Source organism: Rhopilema esculentum, chromosome 8 (genome assembly GCF_057945365.1).
Source record: "Rhopilema esculentum isolate cy_ngs chromosome 8, ASM5794536v1, whole genome shotgun sequence".
NCBI classification, from domain to species: domain Eukaryota; kingdom Metazoa; phylum Cnidaria; class Scyphozoa; order Rhizostomeae; family Rhizostomatidae; genus Rhopilema; species Rhopilema esculentum.
In genome coordinates, this window is record NC_142822.1 from 10,230,193 (window position 1) to 10,252,290 (window position 22,098).

A 22,098-nucleotide genomic window follows, 5' to 3' on the forward strand; every position below is an offset into this window, starting at 1 on the left:
TGCATAGAGGCAAAGTGCTAGCTATAAGGAAGAGAAGGATTATAAAATCTTGGGGAAACTGTTGGAGAAAAACTGGGGAGATCTGGTGGTCTCCCAAAAGTCCTGTGCTACATACTGAATCTGCAATTACTGATTGGTATTTTGTGAAGTTTATACCTGTTGTTTAATATGTTTTCATGGCTTAAAGTGATTAGTTACTTTTTAATTTATGATTTAAGCTTTGAAATGTTCGTTAGGCAGGTTGCTAGGTGACTATGCAAATAACCGGTATGAAAAAAGGAGATAAAATTATTTTGCTACTGTCAAAAACATTAAATGTTTCCAACTGACCAGTTGCTTTTTACTTTATGATTTAAACTTTGAACTTTTGGTTGGGCAAGTTGCTAGATGACTTTGCTAATTCCCGGTTTTAGAAAGAGGAGATAGAATTATCTTGCTACTGTTGAATACATAACCACCAAAATTTGTAAGTTTTTATTGAATTGTGATAAACTTTCCACTGCGCAGGTCACTTCCCGAAGATATTCATCGCCAATAGTTAATGATGATTGTAAATGAATTGCACTAGACTTGAATTTAAATGGCGGACAAATACAAAACAGGCAAAATTCATAGTATATTTTTCTTGAATACTAAAGACGATTCGTCTGCCCAGGTGACCTGCCGAAGATATACATCTCCAAAAGATTATGCTGATTGTAAATAAATTGCATTAGACTGGAATTAAAATGACGGACAAAAACATAACATGAAAAATTCATATTTTTTTCTCTTGAATACTAATGACAATTCGTCTGCCCAGGTCATTTTTCATGGATTCTACGTCTGTCATGCAAAGTAGAGGGAGTGTTTGATGTTGCATCTCCAGGCTACGCACTTTATAATCAATTGCTTGCTACATTGACCGCTTCAAGGGTGGAAGATTGTTTTGAAAATTGCAGACTAATTGACGGATGTCTAAGCTCAAAGAACCATGATCGCCAGCATCCTGGAGGTACAATAACCTTAGAAGAAGAAAAAGGCTTCAACTATATTTTAAAATGATCCATCTTCGAGCTACACTATTTTTCTTAAGAACCAATAAATTGATGCTCAGTCTAACTGTTCTTAATTTTTTCTTAAATTATTAGGAATTTTTCTTAATTTGTTATTAAATTTTTAGGGTGTAAGAAGTGCAACTGCTTAACAGTTTGTTTTAGTTTGTTGATTCACTGTTCTGTTCATCAGCTCTAGCCTATATCGCTACTCCCTAATTTTTTACTTTATGATCCAAACGTTGAACTTTTGGTTAGGCAGGTTGCTAGATGACTATGCAAACTTCCGGTATGACAAGGAGGTGATAAAATTATTCTGCTACTCTCAAATACATAACCGCCAAAACTCATTAATGTTTATTGAATCATAATGACATTTCGCCTGCGTAAGTCACCTGCCGAAGATATTCATATCCAATAGCAAATGCTGATAAGAAAATAATTCATTAAATTTGGATCTGAATAGCTGCTATTTCATTCAAAATGTATTAATTGATGTCAATGTTTTGATACCTGCTGTAGAAAACAGAAAATCAACTCCTTTCCTTCAATAAGTTTTAGAAAGACAATTCGTTCTATTCTGTGATGAAATTTTGAGGAGTAAGGAACTGCAAAAAAAATGGAGATTCAAATAATATGTCTTCTTCTTTCACATATATCGTAAGTGTCGAAAGATCGTTACTGTCATTAAATATATAAACTGGTTTGTTTATCTTCACTTTGTACCGAAATATTTGGACCAAACTGTCAAGAATGTTTTCACGCCTCTGTTGCCGTGTCCTTGTTACGGTGTAAACAGTGCTGTACTTGTTTTGGTGTGCAAATCAGGATGCATTCAAAATTATTTTGGACTCTGATATTGAGGCATAGAACGACAACCATGACCTGAAACTTTGCAGTTTTGAATATTTGGATATTTTCTAACTAATTTATTCATTCTATTTCAGTCTAGCATTGTTCCTAAGACGTGCTGGTTCTTGGATTTTGCGTCTGCCATGCAAAGTAGAGGGAGTGTTTGATGTTGCATCTCCAGGCTACGCACTTTATAATCAATTGCTTGCAACATTGATCGCTTCAAGTTTGGAAGATTGTTTTGAAAATTGCAGAGTTAGTGACGGATGTAAGTCTGTAAATTATAAAGTATCTGGTGAGGATAACTGTGAGCTGAACAATCAAATAAATGGGAGTGCTGACCCGGCAGATTTCAGGAACAGAGTTGGCTGGACCTATTATGCTACAAATTACAACACTAAAAATGTATGTTGATGGAAGTAAAACGATTCATTTAACTTTTGAGATTTGACTTTTCATATCGGTTGTGAAAACCCGAGTTTTTCTTTCAACTTTTAGCATTTGAGAAGTAATCAATTTATTGTTTCTCTAGATTGGTTCTTACTGCGAGTTATCCAAACCATGCAGACAGCCAGTGTACTGCATTGACACGTGCTCGTGCCCAGGGTTTATGTGCATCGATTGCAGCTTTAAATACAGACTGAATGATGATTTTCAATGCATTGGTAGGTATTTATTTTTCTTAGCAACGGTAAAGATGTGTTCTAGCATCACAAAATGTAAAAGTGCATCTCTTCTCTTTGTAGGTATTTTTATTCTGCCCATCCAAATGCAGCTATAAATTAATATGCTCTCTTAGCTTGTCGTAAAGATCAGCATTTTGAATTAATGGATCTCTTTGAATTAAAATTGCAGAAAAGTCAGCAAAGAAATAGGATAAGGTTCATTTAGAAGCTCGTCTGGCACGGGTGTAACATCCCAATAGTTTCCATGATCTCGTGGCAAGGATTGGCGGGTGTCGATTAGTTATTCAATTTTGGCACCAAACCAAATAAGAAAGCAAAATCTCCATTTCGGGGCAGTTGCAATTGAGTTACCTGGCAACTGGGCATCACAAGCTTGGAGCCAGGGCCTATTTAAGAAATTTTCAATACTGCACATTTATAATTATATTTTCTATAGGAAATGTTGTTGTTGCAATCAGCGCAAACCCATGTGAGCCCCAGGTGTCTTAGCCATGCAAGCGTAGCGAGGAAATGCCCCGAATTTTGAACACGTGTATAGGCCATGACGCAGAAATCACAAACAGACAGACAATAATATACACAATCAACAATAACACTTCAAAACATAAACAAAACAAACAGTAGCTATAAAACTTGAATAGAAACATGGTCATTCATCTCTTGTAAACGTAGTCACTATCTGGTGATTTGTCGGGACAGTACAACTAAAACGTCTTATTAGGTTCTTTATCTTTCTTTTTATTTAGTTTTTGTATGTCAGTAGCCTCCCTAAATGTTTGCACAAACCACTCCTGTTGGATTGCCTCAGAAGGCTCCACTGCTCTGTGTCGTTTTTCACTCATCCAATATAAGGCAGCTGGTCTTGGGTCAAACTCAGCAAGGGTTGGCAAATTCATATTTACATACAAATTGTGGGCAAGTGTCATTAACTATTCTTTCTTTTCATGAACATTAACTAATTCATTATCATTGGAACGAAAAGAAATAAATTTATTTAGCATGCTGCTGAGCATTTCGTCATATGAAAGCCTCTCTTTAATGAAATTTTTTAACGATTCTAATATTTCATAGCGAACAGCTGGAAAACTTCGCGAAGATTCACTTACGTAACAATGGTGTTCATTTCTTCTTGGATTCCTATTTTTCTCATTCAATTGTTCACCGTGAAAAATGTTTTTCTCTTGGTCAAAATCTTTGTAAAAAGCAGCTTCCCAGCCTCCAACAACTCGTGATTGATCGAGGAGATCAAGCCTTTTAAGGCAGTCAGCTTTCCATTCGGGTAGATCTGTTAAATTGAACTTGTCATCTTGCATTTTCTTGTGATATCTTGAAAAAACAAACAGCAAATCACCAAGAAAAGCTAAGAGCTGCACGTTTTGGATAGCTGTGAGGTATTTGTAGTAGCCTTGCGATGATTGGTTCGTTCCTGTTTTAAAATAATTCACCAAAGCCCGCCAAGAAACGAGGACAGATTCCAACAGTGAGGAATTAAATTCACTCCAACCTACTGCAAACAGTTTCGGAAGCTCGCGAAGTTGCAGCGAGTCTGATTTGGCGATATCCCTAAGCTCTCTTGAACGCAAACCAGACCAAGAAAAAATGTAGACATAGAAACAAGTGTCGAAAATGTCGACTTAACTTCTTGCACACTTTGGGAAACGCTTTTCCAAGCTAAGTCCATTCTGTGTGCTGCGCACTACACCTTTATCAATGGCAAGCCAAATTCTGTATGTTCTTCAGTTAAGGTTGCCCAGAGACTTTTCTTATGTCCTGTATTAAGGTTGGTGCCATCCGTTACAAGTGAAGTCATCTTTTCTGCAACCGATTTCCAATTCGAAGTTATGGATACAGCATCTTTCACTGCTTGCACGTATCCTTGTGTGCCCCTGTCTTTTGGCTCTGCAAGCCCGAGAAACAGAACCTCTAATTTCCCTTCCTGGTTGATAATTTTTGCAATCACATGGCAGTTGTCAATTCTTCTTCTGTCAACTGATCCATTGCAACGAAGTGAAAGTGCAAGACATTTTTCAAGCTTTGATTTGACATTATCTTGATCTGCCACGACGATGCAATTCAGAAAAGCCTTATGCTGGCTTGGAGTGATGTATTGGAAAACCGAAGACGGTGGATTGAACGCACTGAACTCTTCTTGAAAATCTAAGCCAGCAGCTATCATGTTTGCTATTTCCCTCGATGGCCAACTCCAGGCAGAGAGAGTGAGCTTTTTCGCATCATTGAAAACGTTTATCATAAGTTTTGCTATTTTGTTTTGTAACTGAGTACTTGCTTTTGCTACCGTGCTTCCTAATTGACTCTTTTGTATTCTCTTTGCTGGGGTTAAACGTGATGCCTGTTCTGCTTCAACAGCTTTTGCATGCATTTCGCTTCTAAGATGTTCATCAAGAACCTCTTTTCGTGGAATTGTTCCTTCACTTGTACAAATAGCTGGAATTCTCTTTGACTTGCGAAATGTCTTGATTGTGGCTTGCTGATTGTAACAGGTATCACAACGGACATAGCTTCTTCCTTTAATCCCTCCACCCAGTTTAAAATAATAAAAATTTGAACTAAATTTTGTAGAAATACTGTAATCATGAGATTCATTTTTTGGCTATCAGCTGAGGCTCCTGAGGGGTATCGAATTGTAGATGAGGATGTATTACAAGTTTCTATCAAACTTCTGGTACTGTTGCTGTCATCTTCATTGGCAAATGTACTTTGTTCATTCTCTTTGGTTTCCTTACTATTTGCTGACATGTTTGAATCGTTATCTTCATTAATATCTTTGATGGCCTCTTCATCCTGGTGTTTTTTAATAAAGAAGCTCCGTTTGCTTTGTTGCAGCAACTTTGTTTTCTCTTCGGGTGCATTTTGCTTGTCGTTTTTGTCGCTTGTCTTTGCCATTCGCTTTTTCGAACCAGAGCATAAATTGCACATTCTTGTGTCGTCTGACAAAAGAGTCGAACAGAAAACATTGTGTGCTGGGCTACCGCATGATATGCATTTATGCATTGTTGGTCTCTCGGCATCTTTACAAATGCTGCAAATTTCGGTCATGACCATGGGATGAAACTCAAATTAACTATTCTAACTGGCAAAACATGCTGACTGACTACTCAGTAATCAGTGAGCTTCTGCTAGATGCCCAGAGCATGATAGGTCAACTGATAAATTGTTACTGAATGTTTTGTCTTCCACAAGATAAATTATGAAATTTACAGCAGTGCTGACATTTACAAGTAGATGTTTTGTTTTTGGTTCGGGCATTTCGTTTTGTTGTAAGTTTTGATAAGAGAGTCTTTCCGATGGTCATACGAGATTTACAATACATGACCTCTATATCGAACTGACGAAGAAAATTCACATTTTGTGAACAATGCAGGAATCTGGGATACCCGCAAATAGACATTTTCACAAATCCCAAAATTCAATACTGCACATTTCCGAAATCAATACTGCACGTTTATAAATTAATACTGCACAAAGTGTGCAATACTGCACACTAAAATAGGCCCTGCTTGGAGCTACGTATGAGGAAACAATTGTGTCTTTCGTTTAGGAAATTTAGACCCTGAGTTTCAAAAAGATTTGTTGGTTAGAAACAAAGTGTTTTATTGACTTCTTTTAAAACTTTTCTTTTATTAGTAGCTAGATACTAGACACATCTTTTCCATATTGGGTTTTTGAAAGAAATTTGGTCAATCCTTATGGAAACCATATCTACTGCAAAGTTAACCTTGGTTATTTTCATAGTTTCCTCTTAGGTCTGCCATGCCTAGTTTTAGTTTCAGTAGGGACTGTTACGATGTGAAGGAGATAGAACAACGCATGAGTTGAACAGAACAGAACGATAACTTTATATTAACCTCAAACGGGCTACACACATAACTGTAATCTGTAAACTATTTATACATGAATCATATAAAGAAATGCTCCTGCCCATAGTCAATTAGTTTACTACTTTACTCCTCCTTTTAAAGAAGTTTTTTTCATTTGTATACTGTTTACATAGTGTCCATTGGTATTGGTTCACCATATCGTACTGGTGCATGACGTTTTCTAACTAGTCTTTCAGCAGTTCTAGGAAGCTCTTGTTCACAAGCGCATGTTGCTCGATTTGATTGATTGACATCTTCGGAATCCGACATCTGCGCGCGTTTCTATTAGTTATTGGTTAATTTTTTGAAAAATGATACGTTGCGAGTTACACGGCAATGACTACTGTCTTCTGTAGTTATCTGCGTATCTTTACGGTTTACGACTTTGTATGGCGTTTTGCTGAATCGTGTCGTTAGTTTGTCTTTTTTTTGTTGGCGGACAAGAACAGTATCTCCAACTTGAAGGTTGCTCTTCCGTGATTTTCTGCGTTTGTTTGCATATGTTTCTTGGTATGAACGACTACGTTCCTCCTTTATTCTAGCTTCTTTGTGTTGATTTATGACGCGATGGTTTCCAAAGGTTTGTGGTCTGTAATAAAAGTAAATTCGTTGCCATATAGGAACAAATGAAAATGTTCTACGGCCCAAATGATGGCTAGAGCCTCTTTTTTCGTTTGCAAGTATCGTTACTCAGTATCGGACAGTCCACGACTGGCGTAAGCAACAACCTTGTAATCATCACTGATCTTGGTTGCTTGACTCAAAATTGCAGATACACCTACGGGACTTGCGTCCATCGTAACGAAACTTTCTTTATTGGTATCGAAAAACGACATAACGGGAGCTTCAGACAGAGCCAATTTTATGTGTTCAAATGCTTTCTGTTGAACTGCTTGCCATACGAATGGTGTATTTATTTTTGTCAATTCTCGAAGTGGTGCAGTGACCGTCGCAAAATCTTGGATGTATTTAGCACTATAGTTTGCCATTCCGAGCAGGCTTCGTACCTCTTTGCTGCTGGTAGGTATCGGTGCATTCTGAAGTTCGCTTATGCGTGCTGTATCTGGCTGCGTACCATCTTCCGTGAACGTTTGTCCATAAAACTGGATTGATTTCTGTAGAAAGTTACATTTCTTGAGATTTAGCGTAAGGCACTTTGAATACAGACGTTGCAAACAATTTTGCAAAGCTAAATCGTGTTTCTTACGAGTTTTGCCAAAAACTACGATGTCATCTGCGATGCTCAGCACTTCATTAATACCTTGTAAAGTTTCTTGTAAAACATGCTGGAAAATTTCCATAGCAGCATTTGTCCCATAATTGAGACAAGTGTATCGATAAAGTCCTACGTGTGTGTTGAAGGTAGTGATAAAACAACTGCCTATATGTAATGGTAGCTGGTGGTAAGCTTGGTTTAGATCCAATTTACTGAAATATTTGGCACCATTGAGTTGAATGTTTATTTCATTCAATGTAGGGATCGGATAACGTACACGTTTTATTGCTGTATTTGGCACACGCATATCCACGCAAAGACGAACAGATCCATCCTTTTTCGGTACTACGACGATTGGAGATACCCACTGCGAAGGTGCGTTTTCTGGCACAGCTTCAATGATCCCCTCTTTTTCCAGCTGGGTGACAGCTTCTTTAACTTTCTTTCGCAAATGAAGAGGAATTCTCATTTGCGGTTGTGCACGTGGTATTGCCTTTTCGTCGATGCTTAGCTTCACCGAGTACCCCTTCAGTTTACCAGTTCCTTCAAAGTCTTTGTTGAAACGTTGATTTATGGCATCAATTTGCGGATCAATATGTTTTGTAGGGGTTGCTGAAACTGAAAGTTTGTTCAATTTCAGTGTTATGACTCCAAGTTCTTGTGCTGTATTGGCTGAAAGTAAACAACCAGCATTACGATCTTTTAGGACATAAAATGTTGCAACTCAATAGCGAGATTTTGCTGTGATCGTCGATTCCAATTTTCCCATAAAACAAACTGGTTTCGAAGAGTTAAATGGAAAAGCTTTTATTTTGGCTTGTTGTAACTTGACTCCGTGTATCTTTTCGAAAGTATTTCTATCGATAACGTTGATTGTGGATCCGGTATCCAATATCGACCGAAGGGCCGGTCGGTTAAAGGGCCGGTTGATAAAAGTGCAAAAAAATATTTTAGCTTAAAAAGTGAATGCGAGGCGAAAAAGTAGCCCAAACACATTTCTTCAGGGAACATGTTATTGACATTTTGTTATATTTTCTCTTGACGGTATTTCCTTTTTGGCGACATATTATACTGTAACATCCCTGTTTCAATGCGATACATAAAGCGCCGGCAAAACGACTGGACATGTGCACTGGTCACACATTGGACATTGCTCACTTGTTCAGAGTATGGACATCAAAAAAATATTGGTTATGGCAAAACGACTGAACATTGTCCAGTGAACTTTTTCTCTGTTGAAGAATGCGGGTTGAAAAACAGGCAACAAGGCATCTCTTTACCTTTGAAAATACACTTTTCATAGCCCTAACCGTGTTATCTTATGAATTAAAGTGTATTATTAAAAAGTGGCTAGGACTGCTAGGTTCATCAAAATCACCGTCCTCGTGCTCTCTGGCATCGCTTTCCTTATCGTAACTAAAGCTAATCTGATCAGAAGACTCATCGTTATTAATGAAATGCCTTTTTCTACTATTGGTCGAATTGAATTTTTACGTTGTTTCCATTTCGTTCGCGGTGTTGACTAGGAAAGTTTGTTGAAGATTTGAATATGGGAAATAAATTGACGCCAAATCCAAACCATTAATCGATTGCGCGTGCGCGAACTGGACAATGCTCAGTAGAGTGGCAAAACGACTGAACAATTTCTGTATAACATCAGTGAACAAAAGAAATTTAATCCTATCCACTGAACATTTTTGGCTGCCTTCAAAATCGACTGAACAACATTCAACATCGCTGAACAAGACTGGACAAGGTGGCAAAACGACGCAACATTTACGCTGGACATTTGTCCAGTGCATGTTCAGTGATAATGTTCAGTCGTTTTGCCGGGGCTTAAGATTTTAACCTGCTCCGATGTCTTTTTACTTAGCTTTTGCTTGAAGCTGGTCATGTTTTTCCCTAAGCACAAGCTATTGCTAAATGTAATAAATTTAAAAGTCCAAAAGTTAGAGTTCACTAAGCGATTTGCTCTGTGATGTGAAGTAATAAAGAGGACATACGTAGAACAAGGGAAGAGCAAGAAGACTTCAATCAAAGGTGGTGCACAGAACTTTCGTGAGGAAAAGCTTCGAGACTTAAAAAAGGATTCAGCTACGATACAAAGCTTTTTTTATCAAGCAAAACAGGCGTATGGTGCTACACGATAAAATTTCAACCGGGGTGCCCATGTTTTCTTTTTGGGGTCAGAAATTGACAAATCGATATTTTTGGGCTGCTGAAAATCATTGTGGTTTTCCGGAGGAATAGAAAATTATTTGTCACAAGTTAAGTGTGAAGCTTTTCCACTTTAAATATGTAAAGAACAGATTACGTGGTAATTTTTTGCAGCCAAACCTAGAGTCCTTCATGTTAATGTTCTTAGAAAAACACCTGTTAGATGACATCTAGAACGATCACATTATCAACAAATAGGTTACTGTATTTAGAAAGAAAGTCAAACCAATGAGTTAAAATTTTAGTTTATTTATTATTTAGTTAGCAAATGACTTATTGAACATGTTCTGTTAACCAGCATTCATCCATGCACAAAATTACTGAATTTAAAAACTTGTTTTCCTTACAGACTAACATTTACTTGCATTTTCCGATTTTTCGTTGCCTTTTGAGACCGTATACAAATATTCCTCGTCACTAGAATTATCCTCACGCTGCAAAGGTCTCACCGCTGCATGTGATTTGCGAGAATGTGCAGGACGTCTTTGTTTCTGCTTCGAGAATTTTGAGCTCCTACAAACTGATTGAAAGTGGTTCGGTTTTTTGCACTTGCGACATGTTTTCCCTTGTGCGGGGCATTGATTTGTGTGCGGCCATTCTCCTCCACAATTGTTGCAAGTCTTGTTATCAGATTTCGATTGCAAACGGTTCGTTGTTTCTGTGTGTACGTGGGTTGTTTCTATATCTCGGGCTTGATACGAACTGGCTTAATCCTGTCTTCCATCGATTAGCATGTCTTTAAGGGTATACGTAGGGTCTCGCAAAGCTCGGCGTCTTATACGGGAAGATCAAACCCCGATAATAATTTTTTGTTCCTCGATTTCAAAGTCTACATCTTCGAATTCGCATGTACTGGATATCTGCCTGAGTCGTGTATGAAAGGTATCGAGCGATTCTTGATCTCCCGGACGAGTTTCACGAAAACGATAAACTTCGTACCGTCGATTTTTCTGCGGCTCGAAGTACTCAATGAGCTTGGCTTTTGTTGCCGCAAAGTTGTCTTCATCCCCTTCTCCGTTGACATCACTCAACTGGTTAAAAATTTCTCGACCTTTGGGTCCAGCTTGAAAAAGTAACAAAGCTTTCTGGCGCTTAGCGTCTTGAATTCCGCTAGCCAAAAGAAAAGTATCAAAATCACGTAGCCAAAGTTTCCATCTGGCAGCAACACTCGCTCCAAGTTTTGCATTCGGGTTGGATGGTGGTAATGGATTGAGTTGTACAGACATTCTCGTCGCCAAAGTTGAGATGTGAAGGAGATGAAAATGGATCACATAAAGTAATGCTCCTGCGCATAGTCAATTAGGTTACTACAGGGACTAAGCTTCTTCGCACCACAGATATTGTTTCATTCCAAATTCACCATCCTTTAGAAATTTGAGTTTAGTTTTCATACTTTTTTTCACTTTATCTTTTATTATTATAATCAATTTTTTTATGATAACGATCTAATTCTCCAATAATAGGAGACTTGAAAATGACGGTAAACCCAATTTTTTAAGATTCAATTTTCAGCTTTAAGATAAAGAAGATAACTGTAAAATAACTTATTTTACAGGGCAGGTAAAGCTCGTGAAACAGGCTCCAGTTCGCAATAACGTTTTTAAAAATCAAGATTTTTCAATAGCGATCGTATAATTAGCAGCAACCAACAATTACAAAATAACAACTTCATTCAACGACAACTTCGACTAGACTGAATCTGCACTGAAAGAACATACGCTTTTAACAATAAAACTGACGCAGACAAAACTCTAATGACATAAATTAACAGCAAATGACAAAAAACGACGACTAAAAGTGGCGATGGCACGATGACAAACAAAATGGACTGACGAAAACATCGAAAGACATCCTCATTAACGATAACGAACCACAAGCACGATGCACGACAGACAAAACTAGTCGTATAACATAAATATATAAATGCTTCATTTTTTTGTTACTACTGACTGCCAAATAGGATTTTTACTGAATAGAAGCGAAATTTACCGAAGAAAAAAAAATTTGCGAGGGAATGTCACTCCCCTAACACCCCACGTTAAAGCCGTCCCCTGACAATTTGTCTGTAAAATCTTTAGTTGGTCGGTAAAATGGCTTGATGTGCGCTAAAATAGAGCAAAATTTTCTTTGTTTTCGCACACTTCGGTGATTTACATTTCGTGACACACAAACTCCTCAATAGTTGGGAAAAGGATGCTATTAGTAGGCACTGAAGAGAAAAGGCCAAAAAAATAATTTGTTCATGGGAACATCACTCTACCTATCAAATTTCAAATAAATTTAAAAATTTACTCTCTGCCGTTTGGAGTAAGGGTCTGTGTGATTTTTAAATTTCTTTCTATTTTCCATACTAAAAGCCCGGACCGTGCTTCTCATGCTGAAAAAAAGGCTGGAAAGCTTTTCCGGCGAATATATAGCCGACAGAAGTGAACGCATATCCATAGTTTCATATAATACCGCCAATAAAAGAGGCAATGTACTCAATTGCAACTCACGGATGTGTTCCTTTTAACCTAAATATGTTCCTCCTCCAACTTCTTAAAAAATTTCAATGTCTTTCATTTCAAGTGACTTATTCGAACTCTTTTAGCGAGCAACAATATAGCATTAAGCAAGCAAGCGGAATTATCAACACAATATGATGGCAGTACATTTGCAGCCAACGCAGTTGATGGAAGCTTAGAAGCGAAGCACAGCACCTGTGCCATTGCAACACATCAGAGTTTTCCTCCATGGTTTCGTGTTGATCTTCAACAGACACTTCCTGTTCGATCGGTTGCTTTGCAAAACAGAGATAGCCCTGACTACTGGAATCGAATGAACCCATTTGATGTTCGCGTCGGCATGAGTCTGGAGAATGATGGTAGAGTGAATCCGAAATGTGTTGATGGGGCCAGTTTTATCCACGAAAACCAATACCTCAGTTTGGAATGTCCTTCGATAATGTACGGCCGTTATGTCATTGTGTTGGCTGACTCTTCAACGATAATAGAGCTTTGCGAGCTAGAGGTTTATTCATAAGAACAATTGTCAGATTTCGTAGACACTCATATATTGATAATCATATTACCAAGTTGTCACATTTTCCTCATGCACATTTCTTTAAAGGACAAGTGACACGCTTTTGGCGCCAAATTTTTTTTTTCTTTTAACTTAAAGTAAAATGCTGTATGAGAGTGTTGTTGAAATATTTTTCCTTTCTGATTTCATTTTCCCACTTAAAAACCCATTTGAAATTCTGGCGGAAAATGAATCACGTGACACCGTGACGTAGATTGTGATAATTTTTTATTGCTGCTACTGGTATAGAGTGCAATATTAACGTTTACAACACGCTTTTAAACGAATACAGTTCGTCTGGACCTGTCGCGTCGTGTTTCGTAAACTCTTTATAAATTACAGGAAAATTCCGAGTTATCACAATGTACGTCATAGGGTCACGTGATAAAAAGCAAAATCGCGTCCCCTGCGCCCCCTGATTAGAATTTTTTGTTCCAAACCAGGAAAAACTTACTTCTAAAAGATGATCTATAAGTTAATGAAAAGAAAAGATAGGGTGAAAAGTATGTCACTTGTCCTTTAAGGGAAGGTCTGTCGTTAAGGGGACCTCTGAGTTTAAGGTGATGACTCCTTTGGTTGGTATTTTCAAATGAATAAAAAAGGACAATAAGAACCTTACTAATACCGCTAAATACAAGAAACATTCGAATATAATAAGGTCGATAACACGGGGTCAGGGCGGTCGGGAGTCAAGTCTTCCTATTATAGACTAAAAATTTATAAACTAAACTACTTATAAACTACTAGGTTGTATAGACTAAAAATTTACCTAAGTAAAAATTATAGCCTGGACTTCTTTAGTTGCTTTCACCAACCTCTGCAATATATTTTGTAGATCTAGCTCTGTATATGATTCGCAACTTTCATTTTTTATGGTAATAACGGACTTTCCTTATAGTTCCTGTATATAAGGACGGGCAAAGGATATTTTTACTACCCGAGGCCGAATGCCATGGTTGCCGCCTAATGAGCAGAAATTCACGAATTTTAATGCTTCCTGTTCCCCGGAAAAGGCAATCTTTTAAGGCTGATTTCCACGCGGCAAAATTCGCAGAGAATTCGCGGCGAAGTCGCTGAAGAAGGTATCAAGGCATGCGCAGTTTTGAGTTTTGATTTCGCAACGAATTCAAAAGAAAGTAGAAAAGAGTTCTACTTTTTCGCGGCTAAATATTTTGCAGCACCTAATAACGAGTCGAAGCATTGTAAATTTGCTTGATTCATAAGGAGACCATCTTAGAGCATTCACCATGCAGGCAGTTCTGAAAATGGGCGCCTTAAAGTTGAGTTTTGGGGGAAATCAATATATTCTTTCGCAGCGAATTCGCAGTCCCGTGGAAATCAAAAGACAATTTCGAAGAGAATTCGCAGCGAATTCGATGGGAACTTTGCCTCGCGGAAATCAGCCTACAAGAACATTTCACTAAAGCAATCCTTATAACCCTATTGAAAATTCTTATTTTGCAAACAAATTGAACAGCAGATAGAAACTACTGGTACAATTTCGCCGTGGTCTTGAAAACACCATGTTGTCAGTTACTTCTAAAACTAGTTAACAAGCAGATTTAGCTCCCTCTTTCCATCTTAGTATGCCTTTAGAATGTTAAAAAAATCTGAAGCTCATAGTGGACTGCAGTTGACGCTTCTACCGAGAAACTTTAAGGGAAATGGACACAAGACACAATTCTACCAAAAGAGGGCCTGGATTTATAGATATTGTGCCAACAAGAAATCTTCAATCTTCAAATCATTAATTTGTTTACCTACATTCATATCAAGGAATATCATATTTAACCAACGAAAAACTACTTTTCTTGATCCTTTATTGATTTTATGGCAAGAGGGTCTCTGAAATACCTAAAGCGTTTCTTCCACCGAGCGAATTTTACCTTAAATTTCCTATTGAGATACTGTTGGGAGGGGGATGACACCCCCTACACCCCACGGTTGCGACGCCCCTGCACGGGGTGCAATGAACTTTGACAACCCAGTAGAATTAAAAAAATTACAATTTAAACCGTCCACATATGGACAATTTGAAACGCACAAAATCATTTTTGGCTCACAAAGGGCCTTTTTACATGAGGCGGGCTTGTCCGCTTAAGGGGTCTGGTTAACATGCTTTTTATACATCCTTTTGGTATCCGTATTTGCATTTAAGAGTGGGCCAGTCTCCCATGTGAGATCCGCGAGAAGGACATGTGAGATCCACGTCATGTGGGATGGAAATTATCCATGCAAACGGAATCAGGCGAGCTAACCCACTCGCTTAATGTCAATGCGCGTGCGTAAAGGAAGTTGGCGCAAAACTATACGCATCATTAACAAAATCATATCACGTACGAAGCGACAGCAACGGTCCAGGCTCGTCGGCTGAAAACGTGGCGTAAACGTACAGAAACATAGATGATTTCATTTGCTAAATTGAAATAAAACGAGCCTGTTGATCGCCTTTTTTTGATAAATCGAACACAAAATTAGAATTTGTAACTGAAGTACAAAAGCAAAATAACCGTATAATTGAATTATAAGAAACGGAATCAAATTGTTATTCGACATTGTGGAGGAAATCTAATGATCATTATTGTGGCACCAAAACTTAAAGATCTCGTTAACAATTTAAAAAAAGACGATCTCACCTGAGTGGGATATATCTGGTCCTCATGAAATACACAGTCACTTGGGAATACAATTACACCTGAGGAAACTTGCTCACTTCATGTAAACAGGTCCTAAGGTGAGTAGAGCGTGAAACTTTATTGAAAGCGACCAGTACTACGTATAAAATATATTGTTAACTCGAGAATCCGTCTATCCAGTTTGTTTGGAAAAATCTTGTCACCGTCAAATTAGATTTGCAACTGGCCTTTGTTTGAATGCTTATAAGGTCGCAACAAAGTGTAAGTTTCTACAAGAAGGCAACTTTTTTAGACACAAAAAAGAAGGGCAAATAATAATATAATAATAATAATAATTATAATAATGAATCATGCCCACTATCTTTACAGGGTGGATCTTCATCTGATCGTTTAATACTACACGATGTAAAATTAGAGATTAAAATAGTTTAAATTCCATAAAATGTAAATTTGAATTAATATTTAGGTTCCTCTCTTTATGAATCAAACTAAAAGCCTCTGTTCTGCTTCAGTAAGAAAGTATTCTATATTCTAGTATAAATGGGGGTCGTAGTTTTGGATTTTTCTACGAAAAACGAAACATATAATTCCTTGCCTTGTTATATGCTTAATTAAGAAAAACCTTTTCATCATTGGACCCATTGTATATTATATTACGTATAGCAAGACTTAGCCTATTATCATTTGAAATACTTTCAGGTTTAAAATCATGTATTTTATTTCTCTAAAGGTAAGATAATGGATACCCAAAATCGTATGTACTTACAATTTATTTGAAATTATTTACCTTTATTTCCGTTTCCGTAGAAGTTTGATGGAATTGGATAACCCTTTTCAAATTTCTTTATCACAAAACAGCCCCAGCAAGTATTTCCATTCGCGTTCGTCTTCTTTGTAGCCCCCTCTTCCTATTGTTTACAGTTTTAACTAGAGCACTTCAGATCTTTAAGCTGACTGCATTTTTTAGAATTCAACCCTAAAGTAAAAGTAAGTGTTTCGCGTTGTAATTTGATAATGTTAAGAATATGTTCAATTGTTTATTCAAGACTTTCACATTATTTTTTTTTGGGATCTTGAATTTGAAATTCCCTCTTTTCAAGTGGCGAATATTGAAAAATTTCCTGATTATCTAAACACAAAAGTGTCTGTTTAGATGAATCTCTTGAAATGAGATAAATTCTATTTTCCTTAACTATCAGCCTCTTAGAATAAACGGCAGCTGCCATAAAAGATAATCCTTGAAATTGAAGCTTTTTCTTACAACTAAGGAGTTAGTTGTAGAATAATCACATTTTCTAGCCCTATTTTGATAATCAAAAGCTTAGAATTTGCGAGGCTGGCCCATTCTCACATGCAAATAATTTGGTGAACCTGTCAGCCGCTGAAATGACGAAAAGCATCAAGTCCCTCTGTGATTGGATACTTTCATCCATTCTAGACTGCAATATTATCGTTTCTGAAGTTGTAAGGCGTGAAGATAAAAAGTTCCTTAATGGAAAGATTAGTGAATTCAACCGTGCTTTGAAAATGATGAACATGGACATTCTGCGCCAACAAAACATCACAAGTACTCATCTGGGTAAGAAAGGGTTAAATCTAAATTTCGAAGGCAGCAGACAACTTGCCAAGAACATCATAGAAAAACTTTGAACGATATCTTTATAGCAATGAGTTTTATTCATGCAATGACGGGGAGGGTCCATTTCGAACTCAGATCCTGTCAACAATTCTAGTAGTGTCGATGAAAATGGCGTTCAGAGGCCTGTTATTTGCCCTTTGAGGCGAAGAAAGGGTCTGACCATGGCATCATTTAATGTAAACAGCCTCATCGCGAAGATTGACGAAACGCTGTCGCTTGTAAAAAACGAAAACATTGATATTTTGGCCATAAATGAAACCAAAATCGATCAAAAAATTGATGACAAGCTTATCTCATTAGATGATTTTTCTCTTTGTCGATATGACAGGAGTAGGCAAGGAGGTGGTGTTGCTCTCTATGTCAGAAAAACAGTCAGGTTTCAACCCCGGGTGAATCTTCCTAATAAATAGCTTGAATCGATTTGCAAAGAGGAAGAACCTCCGAATTCAAATCCGTTCATTGTCATAGCTTGGTATAGACCACCCAGTGAGCCTAATTCTTTATTTGACAGCCTTCATAATAATAATAATAATAATAATAATCAATTTGTTTAAAGTTGGCGCTACATAGCTATTTACAAAGAAATGAGCTAATCCAAGCCAACTGTTAAAACTACTACATCAACTAAATACATACGAGATTAAATACATAAAATTTTAAATACAAAATGATCTATTAAAAAACTAAAAAAAACCTGAGCTATTTAAAAGATAGAATAACAAAAAACCAAGCTGTGGCACGAACGTCCTACATAGTTTGCATGTACAGTCTGTGCCATTCCAGCTTTTAATTTCTTTCTTAAACTCATTAATAGATTGAGCATTCCTTATGTGCTGAGGTAAAGAGAGCCAAAGACGCTGCCCTCTATATTTGATAGTTTTGGTTCCATAAATGGTTGTTCTTACTCTTGGTACCATAAATTCATTATTATTTCTCAAATTATAAACAGCATGACGCTCGCAGAAAATCTCCCTCATAAAAGGAGGGTTGATATTTCCCTTTGTTTTAAACATTTCAATCATAAGATTTCGCAGGTGTTTTACATGAATATTTACCGAGCCATCATTTTCTAGCAGAGTGTTGAAGCTAAAATCGTAGCTTTTGTATGCAATTCTCAGAGCTCTTTCGTGTATTCTATTAATCTTACTATTCAAGTGCCTACTGTGGAACATCCAGACTAGTGGACAATATTCGAATTGGCTAATTACAAATGCTCTCATTAAGATTTTAAGTTTATTAGCGTCCATGTATCCAGATATGCGAGCGAGGGCGGTGAGTTTGCTACCAGCCTTCTTACATAACTTACTGATATGTGTCTCAAAACTGAGTTTTTTGTCTATCACAACACCTAGTAGCTTTTCCTCTTCCGAGTTTTCTATGATAGAATCTCCTACATTAACTTTAACCTGTTGATTAGAACTTTTGCCAAGAATAAGTAAATGACATTTGTTTGTATTCAACTTCATAAAGTTATCAGCGAACCATTGGATAGTTATACTTGAGTTATTCTCTAGCCTTGCAATTACATTATTGAGAACTTTAAAGAACTTTCATAAAAACCTGAGCTTTCTTGATGGAGAGGGGAAAGAAATTATTATTCTAGGAGATACTAACTGGGATTTCTGTTATAGAGACGATACTTCGAGCCATATTATGCAGTTACGTGAAATGTACGACCTTTTTGATATGAAGCTGATTATTAAAGAGCCCACTAGGGTCACGCTAGACAGTTCAACTTTGATTGATCATATAGCTACCCCAAACTGTAACAATATTAAAGAGAGTGCAGTGCTTAAGATTAGTCTTAGTGACCATTATATTGTATATTGTGTTAGAAAGCTGCGTGGTGGTGTTAAACACCAGCACAAATATATTACATCTCGTCATTTGAAGAATTATAATCAAGAGGCTTTCGTCTCAGATCTCTCTGAGGTTGATTCGGAGGCACACGTAGCAGGTCCTCAAGCCATTGATGATGCAGTACGCAAGTGGACCCAAACATTATCGCTTATTCTATCGAAGCATGCGCCTACATTAAGAAGACGCGTGTCTCATCGATATAAGCCTTGGCAGAATGCTGATTATTTCAAATTGGCTAAAGCGAGAGATAAGTTAAAAACTCGAACTGTAAAAAGCAACTCAAAATTGTTGTTTGAATCCTACAGGCAAATTCGACAGTAGTAGAGCACCTTTAGTAACAAGAGTTTTGATTGGTTATCGTCCACAAATGGGGATCCCACCGGTATCGACCGTACCGAGTTTTTTACTGGCTTTTAAACAGAGGATCAGAGGATTGTAGCTGGGGATACCGAGCATGGCCAATCATAGTAAGTGATTCAGGAATAAGCCGACGTCTGTGGGGTCTTATAAATCAATTATGTACATTTCAAGACTAGAATTAATTAAATGTAATAAAAGCATGCCTTGAAAAAAACAAAATGTTTTAAATTATTGCAAGAAAATAACTGCTAGAAATATTCTGAAATATATTTCAAGCTAATCTAAAGGGCGTGGTCATAAACTTCTCTACTTGCTCCGCTCGCAGGAAAGCTTCTTCTTTCAGATAATCCTGACTTCTGTATTGCATGGCCAAAAAGACCCAATCTCACTACCATCAAATGGCGGCCTGCTTCTCTTCTTTTGTATGAAACGCAATGCACCACAATAATTGGAGTGAATACCATTTCTATCTTTGTTTTATTTTTGGATAAGAATTTTTTTGGTTTGGGTATCCATAAAGCTAGCCAGGGATAGTTTTGAAAGATTAGTAGCAGTTACAGATTTGTATTATATAGACAAACCTCATATTACATGAAAAATATATAATATACAGTAAGGCTGTGTTTTGGACAGTTCTTAGAACATTTGAATATGTAACAAGATTAGAGATCAAGTCTGTCAAAAACAATATTTTATTAAAAGAAACAGCTAGAAACAGTTGATTTACCTTTTAAGGATCAATCAATAACTAACAAACACAGTAATTCCATTCCACACCATTTCCCCCATTCACAAAGAAGTACTATATTGACTCCATAGGGTGTCATAGTGAAGAAAAAAATTCCCTGTTGTCAGGTTTGCTACTCTGTTTTCTTTTGGCCAGGTTTGATATGTTCTAGTAAGATTTATACATGATCAGTGGTAGCTGTAGTTAGGCCAAATTATACTGAAAATGTCCCTGAAAACAATGTCAAACATTTTTCGTCCGTCCAAAAGAGGTCCATTTAAAACTTAGCCACACCCTTAGCCACACCCTATTTGGCCCCGAAAATCTGCGTTTTACGCTGTTTTGTGCAGTGATGAAAATTCCTTAAATTAATGCCTGTTCGAACATGGCATCACATGCATACTGTCAGTTCTCTACGTTACATGATTACCAACACAAGATACCTAGGTGTTCAGATAGACAGTAAACTAAACTGGACAAGCATGTCGATACTATCAAGACCAAGACTAATCGAGCCGTTGAACTTATTAAGTATTCTAAGAAATATATTTTATCTGACAAACTCAACAAAATGTATAAAGGAATTGTTGAGCCCCATTTGAGCTACTGCTGTAGTGAATGAAAGCTTGACGTTTTGCAAAAAATCCAAAATAGAGCTGCCAGAATTGTAACTAGCAGCCCATACAATGCCCCTGCACCATTCAGAATCTTGGCTGGTCAACTATCAGAAATATTGTAAGAAAGGAGGCAGCCACGCCAACTTACAAATCTTTAAATTTGCTTGCATCAGACGAGAAAATTATTTGCAAAGTGTTCGGATGATAGAAAACGGTTTCTGCGTTCATCAGAAACTGATCTTCAGATACCGCTGCTAAAAAGCTTACTCTTATCGCGGTCCAAAACTGTGGAACAGTCTAGAAAAAGCTACTAAATTGGCCCACTCCTTGAAAACCTTCAAAGAACAGCTATAATCGGGGACAACTTTCATTTCATCTTTACGTTCTCTTTTTATAGCCTTAGTTTTATATAATATTGTAAATTAGGCTAGGTCAATAAATTTCTTTTGTTATTAGTATTAGTGATTATTTTAATCCTTTAAACAGGCAGGTTCAAAAACATATATATGTATGAACCTTTAACCTATATAATATAATAAAATGTACTACGGATAACAAAAGGATGTATAGAAAGCATGGTTCCCACTTGAGTTAACCAGCCCACTTAAGGGGAGGTCTGTCGTTAAGAAGACCTCTGAGTTTAAGGTGATGGCTACTTTGGTTGGTATTTTCAAATCAATAAAAAGGACAACCAAATACAAGAAAAATTCGAATATAATAAGGACAATACCACGGGGTCAGGGCCGTCGCGAGGCAAGTGTTGCTGGGGGGGGGGGTATATAGACTAAAAATTTACCTAAGTAAAAACATTTTTAAGGCTTCCTTAAAAGGCTATTGGAATATTGCTATTAGTTCTCATTAATTATCACCCTAAAAGTTAAGAGGCTCATAGACCGCCAAATATGAAAGTCAGTTCTAAATGAAATTTGGAGTTGGAAATTTAATTGGGGTTCTACAATCTTTTAAATGGGTTTTATTCTGACGTAGGATAAAGTCCTGGCAAAAAGACTAAATATTTCACTTAATATTTCATTCAACTTTTGTTTAGTGAAGCTGAGCGAAGTTTACTGCGAGCTGTCTATGACGCTGTTAGGTTGTAGGGGATCTTGCATAGGAATTTGCTTTTGGTTTATTTTGTTGCATGCACAAGCAGTGGATAAAAATAAGAATTGGATGAAGCGACGCGGAAAGAAAAGACTTTTTAGCACAATGACAACAAAGTTGACTGTTGAAGAAGACACAGAGGCGTACAACGAGATATGCAGATGTCTCATAAAGGCTTTTTGGGTAACGTAGAGACAGGAAAACCAACGAAA

The 22,098-nt window shown here is 37.2% G+C and overlaps 2 protein-coding genes across 4 annotated transcripts in view; both read left to right on the top strand.

The window, feature by feature from the left end:
• The window catches only part of LOC135694423 (protein lev-9), an 89,019-nt gene that overhangs the window by 14,760 nt on the left and 52,161 nt on the right, over positions 1 to 22,098 (top strand). The window lies entirely within an intron of this gene.
• On the top strand, positions 1,006 to 21,220 carry LOC135694427 (uncharacterized). Its single transcript, XM_089109843.1, has 4 exons — positions 1,006 to 1,694; positions 1,982 to 2,291; positions 2,419 to 2,551; positions 12,474 to 21,220. Exons 1-4 carry the CDS (start codon positions 1,654 to 1,656, stop codon positions 12,902 to 12,904), a joined length of 915 nt encoding a protein of 304 aa, XP_088965969.1. The 5' UTR covers positions 1,006 to 1,653; the 3' UTR covers positions 12,905 to 21,220.

What these genes read in the sequence shown, in the direction of transcription:
- LOC135694427 (XM_089109843.1), top strand. Translation starts at nt 1,654, where the DNA reads ATGGAGATTCAAATAATATGTCTTCTTCTTTCACATATATC. An exon ending in CTTCTTCTTTCACATATATC is followed by an intron (nt 1,695 to 1,981) that starts GTAAGTGTCGAA and finishes ATTCTATTTCAG; the next exon opens with TCTAGCATTGTTCCTAAGAC. An exon ending in TGATGATTTTCAATGCATTG is followed by an intron (nt 2,552 to 12,473) that starts GTAGGTATTTAT and finishes GAACTCTTTTAG; the next exon opens with CGAGCAACAATATAGCATTA.